Source organism: Capricornis sumatraensis, chromosome 12, assembly GCF_032405125.1.
Source record: "Capricornis sumatraensis isolate serow.1 chromosome 12, serow.2, whole genome shotgun sequence".
NCBI lineage: Eukaryota > Metazoa > Chordata > Mammalia > Artiodactyla > Bovidae > Capricornis > Capricornis sumatraensis.
The window spans coordinates 80,635,727-80,659,144 of NC_091080.1; the positions used below are offsets into that span (position 1 = coordinate 80,635,727).

The window sequence follows — 23,418 nt, forward strand, 5'->3', positions numbered from 1 at the left end:
TAAATTTAATGCAACATAATGCTGGTGTCATCAGACAACTTTTCTCACTTAAAAATACATAACGGTGTTTTAGAAATAACTACCTACTACTTAGTGCTCAACATGCATTTAGATGTTATGAAAAGAATAATATTAAAACAACTTCATTTTGTCTTCCCACAACATTTATGGAGTTGGTAGTATTTTGTCTATTTTACTGAGAGGAGACTGGCTTTGTGGGGTAGAGACAGGAAGGAGAGCTGGGAATCAAGCTTGGAAAGGGAGACTGCAGGGCTTCCCACGCCACTGTACTTTAAAACTTTCAACATCATAAATGATTATCAGGTGGAATCACACTACATAAATTGATTTTTTATGTTGCTTTTCCTTCACCCTTTTTAAAATGGTGAACAGCTCCAATCTGCCCAACAACTATACTGTCACTGTCAGGCAACTTCTCTGGCAGCTGTGAGAGTCAGTGTACAGGATGGCGCACACACGCATGATCGCCCTCTGTTGGGATGTGGTCTCTGAGTGACATCGCCTGAGTGGATGAACTGTCCTGCAGTGTGGACCACTATTCAGAATTCAGGGTTTCCCATAGCCACACTTGGCATCACTATTACAAAATATTAAATAAATTATCTGAGATATCATTTAAGGGAATGAGAAAGAATTAAATGAGGAAAAGTATATGAAATAAACACTTTAGAAGTAATAAAAATAAAAATGATCAAGAATCTTCCAAGGTTTATCAAATACACCAAGGATAAGCAGAATCATCAAAAATGAGTGGAAAACACTTGGCACAAACTACGTCCTTTAAAACAAAATTGAACAACCCCCTTCCAGCCCCTTTCTTTCCCTACTCTCAGGTGAAGGGAGAGAAAGGTTTCCACATAGGAACCCTGCTTCCAGCAGCACCTCCAGCCCCACCATCCACAGCAGCCTTTTCTTTTCACCTGGGATCAAAGGTCACCTCCTAGAAGGTCCGCCCACCTCCTGGACCAAGCTCCCTAACTGCCTCCAGCCCCCACATCCAGTTTGCCTTCCAGGACTTCCTCCACAGAGCTCCCACAATTAGGATTCCAAAAGCAGCAAGGGGTGAATCTCTGGATGTCTCCCTCCTGAAGGGAGGCTGGAGGAGACCACCCATGAGGGGAGGGGTCTGGCTCACCCTTGTTCTTCAGGACCTCAACTCTAATCACTGTTTGTTGAAGGGAGGGAGGGAGAGAGAGAAATACCACCCACCACCTCACACATACATGCAACTCACAAACTGTATACCCCAACAACCAGCAATACCTCTCAACAGGAGAGATGGGCCTCTCTCCTGTTTCATTCAAACTCCTTCCAGGAGTAGCCTGTCTTCACCTCAACTCCCTTCACATCTCTTGGATTTTTAGCCCTTTGCACTCTGTCCTCCTCACATCTGAAACCTGCTTCTCAGGTCACCAGCACCTCCTGATTCCAAATCAACCAACAAGTTTTCACAGACTCACCTTCTCGTTTGCACTGAGCAGATCTGTCCTTCCTTGATTCCCCAACCTACTTCCTTCTTTCTCCCTTGCTATTCACTGTGTCTCCTCTCCTCCCCTTCTCTCTCTGGTCTCTCTCTGATATCGAGTCTTCTTTATTGGCCCCTAAAATGCTTCCTTCTCTCTGGGCAATCTTGTCATCTTCACAGTTTCAGCTACTACCTGCTCAGTGAAGGGTACACAGGCTCCATGCTCATCCGAGGTCTCCCCCCAAACACCAAACTCTTACTTCCAATGACCTACAGGACACCTCCACCTTCAACTTCAAGATAATTGAACTACAGGTGGCAGAGCTGGGATTGGAAATCAGCGAGACTGGAATTTTCCCTCCTCATTAATGAGAATGTTTCCTACTGAAATCAGGTAGCACCTATCCCTGTCCCTCTATGTGTTATGCAAAAAACATGTGGCAATCTGTCTATGACCACTAACTAACCATGTAAGCACATGGCAGAAACCCAAGTTGGCCTACCTTGCCATGGCAAAGAAACAGAACCATTCACAAAATCTTTTCAAAGTAATTAACAATCATTGTTAAAATGTGACACTGTTTTCAGGGAAAAATCGTTTCCGGGGATAAATTATGTAGTTAAATTCAGAAGGGCACATTTATAAAATAAGTTTGCAGAATAGAAAAAAAAATCAGACCTCTTTGCAGTAAAAGCCCTCTGCTTCTGAGTCTCAGTGTAGTTCACACTGGTAACTGCTGAAGCCATGCCCACAGTTGACACTGTCTGCAGTCAGATCTCTGCTGCATTTCCGTGGGCTATAGTCCATGGGGTCACAAAACAGTCAGACACAATTTAGCAACTAAACTACACTGTCCTTGTTAAAGTAGTATTTTCACCTTATTTTTACCAATTTTTTCTTTGTAAGTAACCACAACTGGCTTTATCCAAATAAAATAGTGCAGTAAATATCTGTCCTCTGTGGTAATACAGTGCCTTGTACATGTCTGACTGCAACCCCATGGACTGTAGCCCACCAGGATCCTCTGCCCATGGACTTTTCCAGGCAAGAATACTGGAGTGGCTTGCCATTTCCTTCTCCAGAGGATCTTCTTGACCCAAGGATTAAACTCTTGTTTCTTCTGTCTCCTGCACTGGCAAGTGAATTCTTTAACACTGAGCCACCTGGGAAGCCCAATACAATGCATAACTTAGTTTATCTAGGCTATCTTTCCATGAGAGGTGATTTTTTTTTCCCTGTTATGACATGTGCTCACAGTAAGGGAATCCACACCAGAAACCTGGAAGGCAGAGGGGGAACCACTTACCCAGCATGTCACTCTTCAGACCAACCTTGAGAAGACTGTGTAGCCACTCCTGATCCAGCTGTTCCTCATGTTAGCTCAGCCTCCCAAACTGCACCTTTCTCTCATAAATATAACCTTTACTGAAGGTAACAGGGCACAACACTAGGCTGAAAGCCCACCCTCAGCCCCTGTGAGAAGGCCTTGAGAAACAGGTATTGTGCTCTTCCCTGGGAGAATTCTGGCAGGACTGATATATTACCTGGATGAAATCTTGAAATATCAGGGGCAGCAAGTCATCCATATGCCCAATGTCTTTCGAGAAGCGATTTAAAATCCTTCCTGCAAGAACAGCATACAAGAAAATACTCATTTCCTCATATAAGAGCCTTAAGACAAACAATACATGAACAAATCAAAACAATAATTTTAAAGCACATGTATTTAGGGACTTCCCTGGTGATACAGTGGATAAGAATCTGCTTGCCAATGCAGGGGACATTACAAATTCCACTTTTGAAAATAAAAGATAGGAAAGAGTTCAATTTAATATACCACTAAAAGAGTAAGTAATTTACAGCCCCTAAGCCTTTTGGGCAAAGCAGGCCTATCTTTGCAGTACTTATTTGGGCTTCTATTTTCTTGAATGAATAAAGTCGTGCTAAGAGATACAGGAGGGGGACACAAGATAAGTATAGTGTGCTGACTGTTCTAAGATTAGTGGCCTTCAGGATTTAAACTTGATCCCAAATCCTTGAATAATAAGTAAGTCAGCATCTGGAGAAGCCTACAGGTCTTGAATATAAAGAGCCTGGTTAACTGTGGTCATGAACACTCAGAAGCTGTGAGAACAGAAATTCAGTCCCACTTAATGCTCTCAACTTTATGACTGTAGTTTTCACATTAACAGGCAAAGTGGAGCACCTTCACACCCATAATAGCATGAACTCCTCCAATCCCTTCCTCACTCTGGCTTCATAATAAGATGAGATCTGTGTGGGCCTCTGCAGTTTACCATCCTGTGATCTGTTCACTACCTGGACTAAACAACATGCGCTGAATAAATCTACACAAGATGCTGCCCTCAACATTCTTATTTAATCCTCACAACAGTCTTGTGGAACAGAAAGGGCAGTGGTTACTCCCATTTCACAGGAGAGAAGTTCCCAGACACCATGTCGTCCTACTCACTAAGGTTCATTAGGCACCGCCCATGTGCTAAGTGCTGTGAATTGTTAACCTGCTTAATGCCCACAATACCAAGATATTAATAAGTGCGTGAACAGTATCCTCATTGTACAGGTAAGAAAATCAAGACACAGAGAAATTAAATAACTAGCACAGAAGTATTACCATAACTGTAACTATTACTATTAGCTAACTAGCAATAGGACTGAACCCAGCCAGCTGGTTCCAGAGTCCACACTTAAGACCATGACAACATCCTGCCTGGAGATTTGCCTGGCCAGTAGAATCTACCTGCTTTGGCCTCAGTCACATGACTAGTTGATGACCAGGCTGAGCCTACACTTGTCCTCCCTCCAGTCACGTCCCTGCCTCGACAGGCCCTGTCAATCATCACCTGTGAGAAAACAAAGCCACCCTGGGCCTCAGCACAAGTGTGACCAACTGAACAGAGTGGGTATGTTCACTAAAGAACTAACTCTTCACAGAAACCCAGATCAGGAGGCTGTCTTCTGAAGCAATACAGGTCAAAGGCCTCAAAGTAGAGGAAACAACCACTGGGAAACCATCAGGGACACTGTTACTTAATACTGAAGATCCACCTGCTATGTACCACAAAGCCTCTTAAATGTAACCAGAAGTTCATTATAAAACTAGAGAGTTGACTTTATTGAAGAATATGTATACATTTAACTGATCTTGTGTTTTAATCAATTTTCCATTACCACTTAGGTAAACCTCAAAATATGAGCACATGCCAGACCTCTGTGATCCCAGAAATGGATGAGCAATGAAAAAGAGAAACACACAGCCTGTCTCCATAGAGATATTCCTGGAAGAAGGTCCTTCCTAGTTAGCTTAACCTTAGTAACACAGGAACATTTCAACAACTAGTCAAAATTATTTCAACACATTTGCATCATATGTTGGGTGCTTCATATGTCTTACAAATGGATTCATAAATCATCCTGCAAAGTAAACATTCATTTATCTTTATAGACACACACAAATTAAAATAAAAGGTTGCATACTCCTATTCAGATTTTCTCTGGCAGGAAAAAATATTAGTGAAGCTTTTCATAGAAAATGAATGGTGATTTTCTTCTAAGCATCTCTTCCATTTTCAAATATCAAATGTAATCAGGAACCAAATGTGTTAACAAGACATATTCACTGAGAAACCTGGTGTCTGACTTACCTATTGGATTTCTATAGAAGAACAATACTGGAGCTCTCAAAATGGACCACAACATTTTGTTATGCAAAGTTTGTGAAGAATTAACAAGGACGTAGAATATCAACAGAGACCTTGTGATGCCAAAAAGGATGGTAGATACAGTTAACCCTGAAATAAAGAAGCACAAGATCTCTGCCTTATCCTCAATGATGTTAAAGCATGGAAGACAGTTTATAAAGATATTATGTATTTTATTCTATAAATAAGATTTATATAAAAATTTATACATGTAGACTATAGAATAAATTTATATATATATATAAATGTATATATATGTAAATACACATATGAAATGGGTTGTATAAGAACTTGATGCTGTCACAAAATACAGTTATAAAGAAGAATATGAAAATCACTATTTTCCTCTCACTAAATAGAAACAACACAGGGGGGAAATCTCTTATATAAATTACAGTTTCATTCTAGGCTTTCCTAATTCACTTACAAGTTCTAATAAAAACTCACAAGAAAGATAATTACAGGGCTCCCTTGGTAGTTCAGTGTTGGAGAGTCCATCTGCCAATGCAGGAGACATGGGTTTGATCCCTGACCCAGGTGAATCCCACATGTCTCAGAGCAGCTGAGCCTGTGCTCCATAACTATTGAGCTTGTGCTCTAGACCCTAGGAATCACAACTACTAAAGCCCACTGGCTGCATCTGCTGAAGTCCACACACCCTAGAGCCCATGCTCTGAAACAAGAGAAGGCATGCAATGAGAAACCTGCACGTAGCAATTAGAGTAGACTCTACCCTTGGCAACTAGAGAAAGTCCACACAGCGATGAAGACCCAGCATAGCCAATAAATAAAACTTAAAAAAAAAAAAAAAACTTTAGTAATTTAAACACTTTTTAAAAACAAAAAGAAAGATAATTATGAAAAATAGTTGATCTTCTGACCTTTGCCACATTTCAAATCCCACTAGTTACATATTCCACAATCAAAGCATACTTCAGTTTTAGATATCAGCATGAGAAGGAAGAATTACAGGAGAAATGACTTACCATTTCCTTGTAAACAGTAAATTTACATGAAAATTTACTTATATGTAAAGTAGCTACCTGACAACCTACTTTTATAGCACAGAAAATTCTACTTAGTGGTGACCTAAATGAGAAGGAAATTAAAAAAAAATGGGGACATATGTGTAATGTACATATGACTGATGGCACTTTGTTGTACAGCAAAATCTCACACGACATTGTAAAGCAACTATACTCCAGTCAAAATTAATAAAAACAAAACAAATTTAAAAAATAACATAGCAATTTCTAAGTCTAAGTAGTTTTAAAGAGTACAGAAGGACCATATTAAGTTGCAAACAGACAACTTAATTGTTTGCAACTAACAATTAGTTAGTTTGCAAACTATTGCTATTCAAGAAATAGCAAGAAACTATTATATTTTGACAAGAGATAATTATAACCTAAATAATAATTCACAGATAATCTAAACAAGCAATTAACCTCTCACTAAGTGTTTTAAGGAAACACAAAGCATTTGTAAATAAATATCATTTACATTTTTTTATCAATGATAAATGAGCATCACTATGCATATAAAACCACATCCAAAGTCAGAAGGAGCAGCCATGAGGAGATACCCCACATCCAAGGTCAGAGAAAACCTAGTAAGACGGTAGGCACTGGAGCGGCTGTGAGAAGATACTCCATGTTTAAGGGCAAAGGAGCAGCCCCAGCAAGATGGTAGAAGGGGCGAATTCATGTTTAGAATCAAACCCCATTCCCGCCAGAGATGCTAGGAGGGCTCACATGAACCTTGTGCACACCAGGACCCAGGGTTTCCACAGAGACTGACAGAACTGTATCTGAGCATCTCCTGTGGAGGTAGGGGTCGGCAGTGGTCTGCCTCAGGGACAGGGGCTCTGGGTGTGGGTATGGCATAAGTCTTCTTGAAGGAGGTCGCCATTAACCCCACCATAGAGCTGCCAGAACTTACACAGGACTGGGACATAGACTCGTGGAGGGAACCACAGAACCTTGTGCACCAGGACCAAGGAGGAAGGAACAGTAACCCCACAGGAGACTTGCCTACGGGAGTCCGGGAGTCTCTGCTGAAGGTGTGGGTCAGTGGTGGCCTGCAGCAGGGTTGGGGACACAGTCTGTAGCATTACATGCGTGGGATCTTTTGAGGGAAGTCACCATTATATTCATTCAGTTCAGTTCAGTTCAGTTCAGTTCAGTTCAGTTCATTCGCTCAGTCGTGTCTGAATCTATGCGACCCCATGAACCAGGCCTCCCTGTCCATCACCAACTCCGAGTTCACTCAGATTCATGTCCATCAAGTCGGTAATGCCATCCAGATATCTCATCCTCTGTCGTCCCCTTATCCTCATGCCCCCAATCCCTCCCAGCATCAGGGTCTTTTCTAATGAGTCAACTCTTTGTATGAGGTGGCAAAAATATTGGAGGTTCACCTTTAGCATCAGTCCTTCCAAAGAATACCCAGGACTGATCTCCTTTAGGATGAACTGGTTGGATCTCCTTACAGTCCAAGGGACTCTCAAAAGCCTTCTCCGGCACCACAGTTCAAAAGCATCAATTCTTCAGTGCTCATCTTTCTGCACAGTCCAACTCTCACATCCATACATGACTACTAAAAAACCACAGCCTTGACTAGACAGACCTTTGCTGGCAAAGTAATATCTCTGCTTTCCAATATGCTATCTAGGTTGGTCAAAACTTTCCTTCCAAGGAGTAAGCATCTTTTAATTTCATGGCTGCAATCACCATCTGCAGTGATTTTGGAGCCCAGAAAAATAAAGTCTGACACTGTTTCCACTGTTTCCCCCTCTATTTCCCATGAAGTGATGAGACCAGATGCCATGATCTTCATTTTCTGAATGTTGAGCTTTAAGCCAACTTTTTCACTCGCCTCCTTCACTTTCATCAAGAGGCTTTTTAGTTCCTCTTCACTTTCTGCCATAAGGGTGGTGTCATCTGCATATCTGAGGTTATTGATATTTCTCCCGGCAATCTTGATTCCAGCTTGTGCTACTTCCAGCCCAGCATTTCTCATGATGTACTCTGCATAGACGTTAAATAAGCAGGGTGACAATATACAGCCTTGACGTACTCCTTTTCCTATTTGGAACCAGTCTGTTGTTCCATGTCCAGTTCTAGCTGTTCCTTTCTGACTGCATATAGGTTTCTCAAGAGGCAGGTCAGGTGGTCTGGTATTCCCATCTCTTTCAGAATTTTCCACAGTTTATTGTGACCCACACAGTCAAAGGCTTTGGCATAGTCAATAAAGAAGAAATAGATGTTTTTCTGGAACTCTCTTGCTTTTTCCATGATCCAGCGGATGTTAGGAATTTGATCTCTGGTTCCTCTGCCTTTTCTAAAACTAGCCTGAAAATCAGGAAGTTCACAGTTCACGTATTGCTGAAGCCTGGCTTGGAGAATTTTCAGCATTATCTTACTAGCGTGTGAGATGAGTGCAATTGTGCAGTAGTTTGAGCATTCTTTGGCATTGCCTTTCTTAGGGACTGGAATGAAAACTGACCTTTTCCAGTCCTGTGGCCACTGCTGACTTTTCTAAGTTTGCTGGCATATTGAGTGCAGCACATTCACAGTATCATCTTTTAGGATTTGAAATAGCTCAACTAGAATTCCATCATCTCCACTAGCTTTGTTCATAGTGATGCTTCCTAAGGTCCACTTGCCTTCACATTCCAGGATGTCTGGCTCTAGGTGAGTGATCACACCATCGTGATTAATTGGGTCGTGAAGGTCTTTTTTGTACAGTTCCTCTGTGTATTCTTGCCACCTCTTCTTAATATCTTCTGCTTCTGTTTGGTCCATACCATTTCTGTCCTTTATTGAGCCCATCTTTGCATGAAATGTTCCCTTGGTGTCTCTAATTTTCTTGAAGAGATCTCTAGTCTTACCCATTCTGTTGTTTTCCTCTATTTCTTTGCATTGATTGCTGAGGAAGGCATTCTTATCTATTCTTGCTATTCTTTGGAACTCTGCATTCAGATGCTTATATCTTTCCTTTTCTCCTTTGCTTTTTGCTTCTCTTCTTTTCATAGCTATTTGTAAGGCCTCCCCAGACAGCCTTTTTTCATTTTTGCATTTCTTTTCCATGGGGATGATCTTGATCCCTGTCTCTGGTACAATGTCACGAACCTCATTCCATAGTTCATCAGGCACTCTATCTATCAGATCTAGGCCCTTAAATCTATTTCTCACTTCCACTGTATAATCATAAGGGATTTGATTTAGGTCCTACCTGAATGGTCTAGTGGTTTTCCCTACTTTCTTCAATTTAAGTCTGAATTTGGCAATAAGGAGTTCATGATCTGAGCCACAGTCAGCCCCTGGTCTTGTTTTTGTTGACTGTATAGAACTTTTCCGTCTTTGGCTGCAAAGAATACAATCAATCTGATTTTGGTGTTATCTGGTGATGTCCATGTGTAGAGTCTTCTCTTGTGTTGTTGGAAGAGGGTGTTTGCTGACACAATGTGGTCTACTGGAGACGAGAATGGCAAACCACTTCAGTATTCTTGCCTTGAGAACCCCATGAACAGTATGAAAAAGCAAAATGATAAGATACTGAAAGAGGAAGTCCCTAGGTCAGTAGGTGAAACAGATCAGTGGAGAAATAACTCCAGAAAGAATGAAGGGATGGAGCCAAAGCAAAAACAACACACACTTGTGTATGCGACTGGTGATAGAAGCAAGGTCCGATGCTGTAAGAGCAATATTGCATAGGAACCTGGAATATCAGGTCCATGAATCAGGCAAATTGAAAGTGGTCAAACAAGATATGGCAAGAGTGAACATCGACATTCTAGGAATCAGTGAACTAAAATGCACTGGAATGGGTGAATTTAACTCAGATGACGATTATATCTACTACTGTGGGCAGGAATCCCTCAGAAGAAATGGAGTAGCCATCATGGTCAACAAAAGAGTCCGAAATGCAGTACTTGGATGCAATCTCAAAAACGACAGAATGATCTCTGTCCATTTCCAAGGCAAACCATTCAATATCACGGTAACCCAAGTCTATGCCCCAACCAGTAACACTGAAGAAGCTGAAGTTGAACGGTTCTATGAAGACCTACAAGACCTTTTAGAACTAACACCCAAAAGAGATGTCCTTTTCATTATAGAGGACTGGAATGCAAAAGTAGGAAGTCAATAAACACCTGGAGTAACAGGCATATTTGGCCTTGGAATATGGAATGAAGTAGGGCAAAGACTAATAGAGCTTTGCCAAGAAAATGCACCTTCACTGTAGTTTATCTTTATTACCTCCAGTTTGGCCCAAGGTAAGTAGCAGGGAGGAAACACAGCTCCACCCATCAACAGAAAATTGGATTAAAGATTTACTGAGCATAGTCCTGCCCATCAGAACAGGACCTGGTGTGCCCCCTCAGTCAGTCTCTCCCATCAGGAAGCTTCCATAAGCTTCTTATCCTTCTCCACCAGAGGGCAGACAGACTTAAAGCCACAATCACAAAAAAACTAACCAATCTAATTACATGGACCACAGCCTTGTCTAACTCTATGAAACTATGAGCCATGCCATGTAGGAGTACCTAAGACTGATGGGTCATGGTGGAGAGTTCTGACAAAATATGGTCCACTGGAGAATGGAACAGGAAACCATTTCAGTATTCCAGCCTTGAGAACCCCATGAACAATATGAAAAGGCAAAAAAAGATAGGACACTGAAAGATGAACTCCCCAGGTTGGTAGGTACCCAATATGCTACTAGAGAACAGTGGAGAAATGACTCCAGAAAGAATGAAGAGATGGAGCCAAAGCAAAAACAACACCCAGCTGTGGATGTGACTGGTGATGGAAGCAAGGTCTGATGCTGTAAAGAGCAATATTGCAAAGGAACTTGGACTGTTAGATCCATGAATCCAGGCAAATTGGAAGCAATCAAACAGGAGATGGAAAGAGTGAATGCCATCAAATTCCTAAAATCTGACATTTTAGGAATCAGCAAACTAAAATAGACTGGAATGGGTGAATGTAACTCAGAAGACTTTATATCTACTACAGTCTGCAGGAATCCATTAGAAGAAATGGAGTAGCCATCATATTCAATGAGAGAGTCCAAAATGCACTACTTGGATGCAATCTCAAAAAACACAGAATGATTTCTGCTCATTTCCAAGGCAAACCATTCAGTATCATGGTAATCCAAGTCTATGCTCTGACCAGTAATGCTTAAGAGGCTGAAATTGAACAATTCTATGAAGACCTACAGGACCTTATAGAATTAACACCCCCAAAAGATGTCTTTTTCATTATAGGGGACTGGAATGCAAAATTAGGAAGTCAAGAAACACCCAGAGTAACAGGCAAATCTGGCCTTGGAGTACAGAATGAAGCAGGGCAAAGGCTCTTGGTGTTCTGCCAAGAGAATACACTGGTTATAGCAAATACCTTCTTCCAACAACACAAGAGAAGACTCTACACATGGACATCACCAGATGGTGAACATCAAACTCAGATTGATTATATTCTTTGCAGCCAAAGATGGAGACACTCTATACAGTCAGCAAAAACAAGACTGGGAGCTGACTGTGGCTCAGATCATGAATTCATTATTGCCAAATTCAGACTTGAAAGTAGGGAAAACCACTAGACCACTCAGGTATGACCTAAATCAAATCCCTTATGATTATACAGCGGAAGTGAGAAATAGATTTAAGGGACTAGATCTGATAGAGTGCCTGATGAACTATGGATGGAAGCTCGTGACACTGTACAGGAGACAGGGAACAAGACCTCCTCAAGAAAAAGAAATGCAAAAGAGAAAAATGGCTGTCTGAGGAGGCCTTAAAAATAGCTGTGAAAAGAAGAGAAGCAAAAAGCAAAGGAGAAAAGGAAAAATATACCCATTTAAATGCAGAGTTCCAAAGAATAGAAAGGAGAGATAAGAAAGCCTTCCTCAGTGATCAGTGCAAAGAAATAGAGGAAAACAATAGAATGGGAAAGACTAGAGATCTCTTCAAGAAAATTAGAGACACCAAGGGAACATTTCATGCAAAGATGGGCTCAATAAAGGACAGAAATGGTATGGACCAAACAGAAGCAGAAGATATTATGAAGATGTGGAAGGATACACGGAAGAACTGTACAAAAAAAGATCTTCACGACCCAGATAATCACGATGGTATAATCTCTCACCTAGAGCCAGACATCCTGGAATGTGAAGGCAAGTGGTCCTTAGTAAGCATCACTATGAACAAAGCTAGCAGAGGTGATGGAAATCCAGTTGAGTTATTTCAAATCCTAAAAGATGATGCTGTGAATGTGCTGCACTCAATATGCCAGCAAATTTGGAAAACTCAGCAGTGGCCACAGGACTGGAAAAGGTCAATTTTCATTTCAATCCCATGGAAAGGAAATGAATGCTCAAACTACTGCACATTTTCTCTCATCTCACATGCTACCAAAGTAATGCTCAAAATTCTCCAAGCCAGGCTTCAGCATATGTGAACCGTGAACTTCCAGATGTTCAGGCTGGTTTTAGAAAAGGCAGAGGAACCAGAGATCAAATTGCCAATATCCACTGGATTATCAAAAAAGCAAGAGAGTTCCAGAAAAACTTTTATTTCTGCTTTATTGACTATGCCAGAGCCTTTGACTGTGTGGATCACAATAAATTGTGGAAAATTCTGAAAGAGATGGGAATACCAAACCACCTGACCTGCCTCTTGAGATATCTGTAGGCAGATCAGAAGCAACAGTTAGAACTGAACATGGCACAACAGACTGGTTCCAAATAGGAAAAGGAGTATGTCAAGGCTATATATTGTCACCATGCTTATTTAACTTATATGCAGAGTACATCATGAGAAACGCTGGGCTGGATGAAGTACAAGCTGGAATAAAGATTGCTTGGAGAAATATCAATAACCTCAGATATGCAGATGACATTGCCCTTATTGTAGAAATGAAGAAGAACTAAAGAGCCTCTTGATGAAAGTGAAAGTGGAGAGTGAAAAAGTTGGCTTAAAGCTCAACATTCAGAAAACCAAGATCATGGCATCTAGTCCCATCACTTCATGGGAAATAGATGGGGAAACAGTGGAAACAGTGTCAGACTTTATTTTTTGGGACTCCAGAATCACTGTAGATGGTGACTGCAGCCATGAAATTAAAAGACGCTTACTCCTTGGAAGAAAAGTTATGATCAATCTAGACAGTATATTAAAAAGCAGAGATATTTCTTTGCCAACAAAGGTCCATCTATTCAAGGCTATGCTTTTTCCAGTAGTCATGTATGGGTATGAGAGTTGGACTATAAAGAAATCTGAGGGTCGAAGAATTGATGCTTTGGAACTGAGAGAGTCATTTCCTAGGCAGGTTGATAAGAAGTCTAGGGGTCCCCAAGGAGAGAGGGGTCTGGAATTCTCAAGGAGGAAGAAAGGACAAACTTTTTTTTTCCATCTCTACATTCCTAAAGATTATGTAACAACAATGTATTATGCCTGAGGACAGTATCTGGATTAAACCTTCTGGCTAATCCTGTTATCTTAAAATGTAAATTATGGGAGTAGGTCTGGTGAGGTCTTTACAACCTCCAGACATTCTTTGGATTCACTGGAGAGTATATAACTTCATTGCTAATACTAACAAGCGGGTACTCTTTCTACCCCCTTCTGATGCCTATGTCAGAAGCTTTCTTTATCTCCTTTATACTTTAATAAAACTTTATTACACAAAAGCTCTGAGCGATCAAGCCTCGTCTCTGGCTCCGGATTGAATTCTTCTCCTCCGGGGGCCAAGAATCCCAGCGTCGTGATTCAACAACAACCTTTCAGAACTATGATGTTGGAGAAGACTCTTGAGAGCCCCTTGGACTGCAAGGAGATCCAACCAGTCCATCCTAAAGAAAATAAGTCTGGAATATTCATTGAAAGGACTGATGTTGAAGCTGAAACTCCAATACTTTGGCCACCTGATGCGAAGAGCTAACTCATTTGAAAAAACCCTGATGATAGGAAAGATTGAGGGCATGAGGAGAAGGAGATGACAGAGGATGAAATGGTGGGATGGCATCACTGACTCAATGAACATGAGTTTGAGTAAACTCTGGGAGTTGGTGATGGACACGGAAGCCTGGTGTGCTGTAGTACATGAGGTGGCAATGAGTCAGACACGACTGAGCAATTGATCTGAACTGACCTGATAAAAATGAAAATAGCATATAAAAATGAAAATAGCCCTCCGAACATCTCTTTAACTCACAATGGTACATAAAGGGGTGATGACCCTTGCAATAAATATTCCTTCACGTAGTGTTTTTCCATTCAGCTGACACATCAGTGTTAAACTCTGAGACCTGCTCAAATTCCTGAATTCCATCATCATTCATTTGCCTTAGCCCACTACCCTATATGAATATATAACAGAATCCGTTCCTTCCTTTAAGCCCCCATAGTCCACCAATTAAGAAGGTAAACAGCTAACATATTTAGATTTCTTAGCAAGTGATTCATAAAATAAATACCAAATTTCAGAGTGGATTTTTATATAACACATTCTTTGTACAAAGTTTATACAAGTGTTTCCTGTGGGGATATTGTTATTTATTTATTTATTTTTACTGGCATATAGTTGCTTTACAATGTTTTGTTAGTTTCTGTACAAGGAAGTAAATCAGCAATATGTACATATAACCCCTTCTCCTATACCTCCCCCTTTCAACCAGTCCCACCCCTCAATGTCCTCAGAGAGCACTGTACCGAGTTCCCTGTACTATCCAGCAAATTCCCACTAGCTATCTAGTGTATGGTAGTGTATACTCCTAACCTGTCCATTCATCTTCTACACCTCCCCCACATGTTTCCACACCTACATTCTCTACATCACTATCTCTATTCCTGCAATTAGGTTCATCCATACCATTTTTCTAGAGTTCACATATCTGTGTTAATATATGCATTTTTTTGCTTTTCTTTCTGACTTACTTCACTCTGTATAACAGACTCTAGGTCCACCCATGTCTCTACAAATGAGCTAATTTCATTCTTTTTTGTAGCTGAGTAATATTCCATTATATATAGGTACCATAAAGGAGACGAAAAGACAGTCTTCAGAATGGGAGAAAATAACTGCAAACTAAGCAACCGACAAAGGATTAACCTTCAAAATATACAAACAGCTTATGCAGCTCAATATCAAAAAAACAATCCAATCAAAAAATGAGTGGAAGACATAAATAGATATTTCTCCTAAGAAAACATACATATGGTCAACATGAAAAAAATAGTCTATATCACTAATTATTAGAGAAATGCAGATCAAAACTACAATGAGGTATCACCTCATACCAATCAGAATGGCCATCAGCAAAAAATCTTACAATAAATGCTGGAAAGGCTGTAGAGAGAAGGGAACCCTCTTGCACTATGGTGGGAATGTAAATTGATATAATTACTATGGAGAACAGTACGGAGGTTCTTTAAAAACTAAAAATAGAACTACCATATGACCCTGGTAGTCCAGGAGCCCCACTTCTGGACATATACCCAGAGAAAAACATGGTCCAAAAGGATACATACCAGGATATATGCACCCCAGTGTTCGCTGCAGCACTGTTTACAACAGCTAACATGTGAAAGCAACCTAAATAACCATTGACAGGAATGGACAAAGAAGAGGTGGTACATACATACAACGGACTACTACACAGCCATTAAAAAAGAATGAAATAATGCCATTTGCCACAACATGGGTGGGCCTAGAGATTGTCAGGCTGAATGAAGTAAGTCAGGGAAGGAGAAATATTGTAAAACATCCCTTATAGGTGGAATCTAAAGAGAAAATATACAAATAAATGTATTTCTGTAACAGAAACGTACTGACAGACTTAGAGAATGAAATCATGGTTGTCAGGGGAAAGAAGAAGGGGGAAGAGACAGTTAGGGAGTTTGGGATCAACATGCACAATCTTCTATATTTAAAGTGGGTAACCAATAAGAACCTACTGTATAGCACAGGGAACTCTGCTCAGTTATGTAATAGCCTGGATGGGGTATGGGGAAGGGATTTAGAGGAGAGTGAACACACATATATGTATGGCTGAGTGTCTTTGCTGTCCACCTGAAACTATCACAACATTGTTAATCATCTATGTGTGCATGCTAAGTCACTTCAGTCATGTCCAACTCTTTGCAACCCTATGGACCATAGCCCATCAGCCTCCTCAGTCCATGGGATATCACAGGCAAGAATACTGGAGTTGGATGCCATTCCCTTCTCCAGGGATCGAACCCAGGTTTCCTGCACTGTAGACAGATTCTTTACCATCTGAGCCACCAGTGAAGCCCAATCATTTATAATCCAATATAAAATTATTTTTTATTTTTATTTATAATTTAAAAATTAATTAATTAATATTATTATTATTTATTATTATGCCCCAATGTTCATAGTAGCAAATATTTATAATAGCCAGGACATGGTAGCAATCTAAACGTCCATCAACAAATGAATGGATAAAAAGATATTTAAAATTTTAGATGAAGACATCCTTTAAACACTATGTAATATATATATTCTAAGCTCTTGTGAATACAGTGAGTCATGTTAATATTAGCCACATGTTAAATTAATCACACAGCTGGAGATAAGATAACACTGTGAACTCATGGTAAGAAAGAGAAGGAATCTATCCCCAGATGCTGGATTCCCGCTGCTTAGCTTCTCAAGTAATTAGTGATGCCCAAGAAATGAGCAGTGTGGTGAAGGGGACTTTGCATACCTGCATGGCTTCCCTGGTGGCTCAGAGGTTAAAGCGTCTGCCTGCAATGCAGGAGACCTGGGTTTGATCCCTGGGTTGGGAAGATCCCTGGGTCGGGAAGATCCCCTGGAGAAGGAAATGGCAACCCACTCCAGTACTCTTGCCTGGAGAATCCCATGGACGGAGGAGCCCAGTGGGCTACAGTCCACGGGGTCGCAAAGAGTCGGACGCGACTGAGCAAGCGACTTAACTAATGACTTAACTAAGATCAATAAAAGCCAGAGCTTATTCAGACAGAACTGGAACAATCTGAACCACAGAGTAGGGATCTGTTTCTAATCCCATTGCCCATCCATATAACAATATAAGATTTAGCTAAACCAACCTATTAGAATAGACAATGCCATGTATTTACAGCGGCTGATTTTCTGAATGTGCAATCCTGGTTTAACTACCAAAATCCAGTGCACAATAAATCAAGAATCTCCATTCAACTTCTTTCTCCTAGATTTTAAAGATAATTGTTCTAGTTAATTCACAGAGCAAATGCAAATCAAACTCCTAAATCTGTTGAGACATTTCTGAATTGTGCCTGGAAGCCCTAGATGCTCACACAGGCTCCCTTGTAAGCACCTCAGACTATCATATAATAGACCAGAGAATTCAACTTTACCTGAATAGGCTCCTAAATACCAGTTCAGATCAAGCATCACACCTGTCTCTCCTTTTCCATATACCCCAAAATACAGGGCACTTTGTAAATTTGCCCTGTGGAAGAGGGAAGAAAAAAATATTATGCTTCAGACAGAATGTATTCAAATACAAAAAAAAAATCTCAATTTGAGAAATGTATTTTATGCTAGAAAAATGGCTCCCAGTTCACAGGGCTCTGTGTCCATCTACCTTATAAAGATTCAATTTGAATCACAACCTTCAGTTCTCAAAATCATCTATGAGGAAGCTGCTGAGGGTCAGACTTGGGGAGAGACAATGTGAGCGTCACTCTCCACCAGCAGGAACTACTTTTTCTTCAGGGAAACTATGTGAGGGTCAGAAGAGGAGGCTGAACAAGCCCCTCCCTTCTCCCCTTGACTGTGGGAAAGTGAGGTTTCATGCAGATTTCACAGCACTTTGGGTCAGATCAGGAATCACTCACCAGTATGCAAGCCACCAGTCCTGCAGGACGTAGGCAACCTGGAGCAGGAAACAACAGTCACTCACACACCGACATCACTGAGCCTCACACCCCGCTCAATAGGATGGGGGATGGAAAGGCTCCAGAAAACAGAGATGGTCCTTTCAGCCCAGGTCTGTGCCAATCCCCACACCTCAGATGGCTACAGGTCAGGGGAGGGCATCTTACATTTTAAACTCTTTAAAAGATATTCTTTTTTCCCTGGAAGTTCTCTATCATGTACATAATACCAATAAGCTTCACTTATTTTGCTCCCCACAGATAACGTATTTCAAAGCAAACACAAGTGAACTGCCAAATGCAGTAATCATAGTGCAAATATGGGGATTTTTCTAAGAAAAAAACATTTGACAGGTACTGTGATGGTCAGCTGTCTGTGTCAGCTTGGGCAGGCCAGTGTCCAGTGATTCAACCAAACACTCGTCTAGATGTTGCCGTGAAGGTATTTTGTGGATGTGGCTCACATCCATCATCAGAACTTCAGTAGAGGAGATCACACTCAACACTGTGGTGGCCTCATCCAGTCAGTCAAAGGCCCTAAGAGCAAAACCTGAGGCTTCTTGGAGGAAGAAGAAATTCTGCCTCAAGATAGCAGGGTCAGCTTCTGCCTGAAGTTCCAGTCTTCAGGCCTGCCTTTCTGATTTCACATTCAGCCAGCTAGATCCCACAACTGCATGAGCCAGTTCTTTGAGATAAAAATTTTCATATACATATTAAAAATAATGATAACATAAATACAGTATAAATATGTAAATACCAAGCTGAGGGCACACACCAAAATTAATGTCCTTATTTACCTGAGCTGCGATGTTCACTAGAATAAGGAAAATGAAGATAAACCATTGAGCACCGGCTGTGAAGTAATCGTTGTAGGTCTTAATACCAACTTTTCCTTCCAAACGGTCCTCTAAAGGAAGTGTGACCTCTATATTCTCAGTCTGGGAGGGAAAAATGGCAGAGAGAGACAAAATTTTAAATAAAGAACCTCCGAATGTGAAAAGTTCAACAAAGCCCTCCACAGCAAAGCTGTGGGGAGACAGACACATCTCATACACTAGTAGGAGTGCAAGATGGTCCATCTCCTATGGAGAGGAGTGTGGGAATATCTGGCCAAACCATGTGTGCATTTATCCTTAGACCCAGCCATCCTGCTCCTAAGAATCTGTTAGAAATAAGAAAGTATCATTTGTACAAGGTTATTCACTGTTGGGTGGCTTTACTTAAAGTCAGTCATGACTCTCAGCAGAAGCTTGTTCCAAAATAATACACAAAATGATATGAAGCTTAAGTATCCCTCTAGATAATTTGTGTCACTCAATCATAGAAACATGAAACATACAGCATACATGTAGTTGAAAATACTAGCTAAATATAGCAAACTGAGGTCACAGGGTGAATTTGAGTAAAATGGGTTTGGATAGTAAGAGACAAGCATATCATCGGAATCTATTTGATTCCTAAATTTAGGAAAGTGATTCCTGAGTTTTGAAACTGAGGAATTAATCCAAATGCTTATCAGAATCAGCCAGAGTTTGGATGCTGAAGAATACCTATGTATGATTTTAAGGGAGATCTAGTGCATTTCCACATTTCTGTCTGAAGGACTTAGAATGCATTATAGAGTCACAGCAGCCCAGGATGTCCTCAGCTTGATGATGTCTAATCCGTCTTGAAACCCTGACCATTGGGATTCAAGGTGAATTAGACGTGGTTCTCAGTCTTAAAAGATAAGAAAGGAAGAAGGGTACTAACTCCAAAGTCTGCTGTTTGTCAGGTTCTTTGCCCAGGCTACCTCTGATCCATTATAAATCATCTGACGATGAGGCAAAATACTACCATCAGTCACCTGCAGTGCCAGAACATTCCAACACATAGGAAAAGTAGCTGATTTAATGTGGCGACATCAGGACTCAGCCTAAGGGGGTCTTCACATTAAGCCTCTGGATGCATAAGGGAAGCTGGGGGCCACCACAGTGAGTAGTATGTAACTACGGTAAATGAAAGAGTTCACATATCACGGTGAGTCACATACACCCAGGAAGTCATAGCAGTGCACCCTCTACTGATCTCCATAAGATCCTCCATTCTACACCCGAAGGAGAACCACAAGCAGGCTTGCTCCCGTCATGTTCTTCTAACTCTACCAGTTCCATGGAACAGGGCCTTGGACTCTTAGGATCTACTTTAGGACAAATGAAGATGTCACAAGTGGAACAGACTGAAGTTCCATAGGTCTATCAAGAGCAGACATACAGGGGCATGTTGTAGGATGAGAAACTCACATCTTGGAGCTCTGGAGCAGCACCTCTCATCAAGGGTCTGGACTGATTCTTCAGGGTAGAAGATTCCAGATCTGGAGATGGTTCTTGCTCATTCCTCTTTAAAAGGAAATCAAAATCTACCCCAGATTTCAGGAGCCCAGTGTAAGTCCCACATTGTACTATTGTGCCCTAAAATAAAGAATTTGAGAGGAATGTATTTGCATTAGATAATAGTAATATAATCTGAACACTAATCAACTAAAATTAACTGGTCATAAATTATGATTTTCCTAAGAAAATGATCCTTGGGTCTGACATTGTGGGTGACAAATCTAATGCGGTTCAACTCTACACAGAACAGAACATTTTATTCTCTGCTAAACCCTGTGTTAGGTTCTGAGGGATATGAAAGAAATGTGTGATGATGTGTTAAGAATGGAGGCCACTGACATAACTACTGTGGGCTCTTAGGGAAGCAAGAAGTACAGAGGTGGGTGGGAGGATCAGCACTGTCTTTTTAGACAACAGGAGAACTGAGAGACACCTCATGTGAGAAGCAGAATTTTTTAAAAAATTAATTGGGGAGGATATTCCAGGAAAGAAAAATACTGACACAACTACACAGGTAACAGTCATTCATCAAAACTTCACTGACCACTGTCATTTTCATAGAATCATGTGCTCAGCTGGGACAGGACATGTAGGAACCAGCCCTGGACAGAGAACCCAGGAGCTGCATCTTCACAGTATTGTATAGCTTCCCCACAAATGCAGGAAGTTCCCAACTGAAAATTCAATATTCCACCTGTTCAAGCAACTAAACAAGGAGGCCATGAGATTGGGGTGGCGCTCATGCCTTGGCAGCCAGCAAACCAAAAGCTAAGCCACAATCAGTGCACCCAGATCCAAGAAAAAGACTTAGGAACAACCAACCACAAGCAGCCAAAGAGGCTTCCCCAAATCAGGCCTCTGTTTAAGCTACAGCCAATCTAATCATTTTCTTTGAACATGTGTGACACATCCTTGCACAATTTCCCTCCCTTACAAAGTCATATAAAATAATATGCAGATATTGTCACAATTTTCTCACCCCATGAAACAAGACTCAGCTGATTAAGTCAGTGGCAAACAAAATATTATAAAAAACCCTAAAATGAAAAATTCACAAAATGAGAGCAGCTCTGGTTAAGACAAGTCAGGTGGAAGAAGACCCAGGACCCTCACTGGACCCCCTCTCACCCTATCCCCTGAGATGGCCCCTGGGAGAAACTCAGTGAAGACTTTGGGTACCATCTGACACCACAGAACTGGAAAATTATTCAGGATACATTGTGTAATTTCACTTGGAAGGCAAAATTCATGCACCTTTTAAATGAAATTACCATTTTCCACTTCACATCTATAAGATGCAGAAGGAAACGACTGGTGGGTACAAAGGTTGCTACTGTACTCTGCAAGCAAGTACTGACAATTTCAAAAGGACAGCCATCCTTTCCCTTCTGCAAATGGGACCAGATGAATAGCAAGGAATCTTTCAAATCCCACATCAGACCATATCACCCCTCTACTCTGGACTGTCCAAGACTTCCATCCCACTTCCACCCACTGCCCAATGCTCAGAGACCAGCTCCCTCCACATCCCCCTGCTCACTCTCCCCAGAGAGAGTCTTCCTGTTGTTCCTCCAACCTGCCAGGTCAGCTCCCTCCTTAGGACCCCCTGCCTCAGACCCGCCTACCCCAGGTGACTGCATGGCCCCCACCTTCATGACACTCAGGCCACGTGAGGCACCAGCTCTTTAAGCAGGCAGCCAGGATGTCAGCTCCACCCCTCTCTCTTTGTCACATTTGTCCCCATAAGAACAGGAGCCCCATAAGGCAGAGCTTTATTGTCCTGCTGCACAGGCTCCCACACATACCAGGCACAGAAAGAGACACTGAGACCAGCAACTGGGGACACCATCAGAGTGAGCATCTCTGACCTGGGTGCTCAGATACCCAACCTCGTTTCTGGTGTTAATGGAAGATGCTCTTTAGCAAACTGCGTATGACAATCACATGGTTACAAACAGGTCTTAGTATCTCTAATTTCCAAATAATATACTTTGACTTAAATCCTGGAAGGGGAAAACAAAAAGTTCTATATAAAATAGCATCATCATCCTTAACAAATTTCACAAGAACAGTGATGACTCAATAACCCTGTGGTAGCCCTTTTATATACTTTAGGGTTTATGTGGCTCAGAGTATAGTAGTGACATTTCTACAGGTCTTTGGATTCATCACCAGAGGCATGAACACCACGTTTGAGAAGAAGGAGCTGTAAAACTGAGGGAGAAGAAGGTGTTTACCATGAACCCAAGGAGAGTGACCTGCTGAGAGGCCTGGCTTTCAGCACACCTGAGTGCTAGCAAGTTCCACAGGCATCTAGAAATTACTTACACCTTTCAATATCAGAATTCGACTTGCAGCTTTTAGGTACTGCCACTGATGCGTCACTAAGATTGTGATCTTCTCCCTCAAGACTTGACAAATACATCTACAAACATAAAATGTACAGTATACAAAAACAGATTAATGGGGCTGCTCCAAATTGGGAAAATATTTTGTAAACATGAGACAAAGACAACACAGCAAGGATCTGTATTTTAAATACCAAGTCAATAATACAAACTGAATAAACATAAATCAATAAATCTGACTAGGTCCTCACAGTCATCAGCCACAAACTTTAAACAACAGTTACACTAAAAAATTCTAAAAAGCAATCCCATGAAGAAGGCACTAACAGCTAAGGCTTTTTTGCCTAAAACTCAGCTTAACCCATTTACATGTTTCATAAAGAAAAACAACTACTACTGGAATTCTAAAACTTGACTGAACTAAAACACTTTTATCTCTATGTAGGAATGGAAAAAAAGGAATCCATGTCATGTGAAAATGTGTACATTTATCTTAGGCAGTTTTCTAGATGATTATTCATGATTAATGATGTACATACTCAAACAAAAAGTAGATTCTTGGTAACTTTTGCC

General features: G+C 41.0%; 1 protein-coding gene across 2 annotated transcripts in view; it reads right to left on the minus strand.

Annotated features, from left to right (window-relative positions):
- LOC138088939 (ATP-binding cassette sub-family C member 4-like) overlaps positions 1 to 23,418 on the minus strand; it is a 157,757-nt gene that overhangs the window by 66,731 nt on the left and 67,608 nt on the right. Inside the window, exons 14-20 of one of the 2 annotated variants that reach the window (XM_068984190.1) lie at positions 22,826 to 22,922; positions 20,408 to 20,575; positions 18,923 to 19,063; positions 18,087 to 18,124; positions 17,604 to 17,698; positions 5,153 to 5,299; positions 3,032 to 3,111 (exon numbers count right to left, since the gene is read on the minus strand). In XM_068984190.1, the coding sequence (XP_068840291.1) occupies positions 3,032 to 3,111; positions 5,153 to 5,299; positions 17,604 to 17,698; positions 18,087 to 18,124; positions 18,923 to 19,063; positions 20,408 to 20,575; positions 22,826 to 22,922 (766 nt within the window). The remainder of the gene's footprint in view (positions 1 to 3,031; positions 3,112 to 5,152; positions 5,300 to 17,603; positions 17,699 to 18,086; positions 18,125 to 18,922; positions 19,064 to 20,407; positions 20,576 to 22,825; positions 22,923 to 23,418) is intronic. The other variant, XM_068984192.1, reaches the window with a different exon arrangement.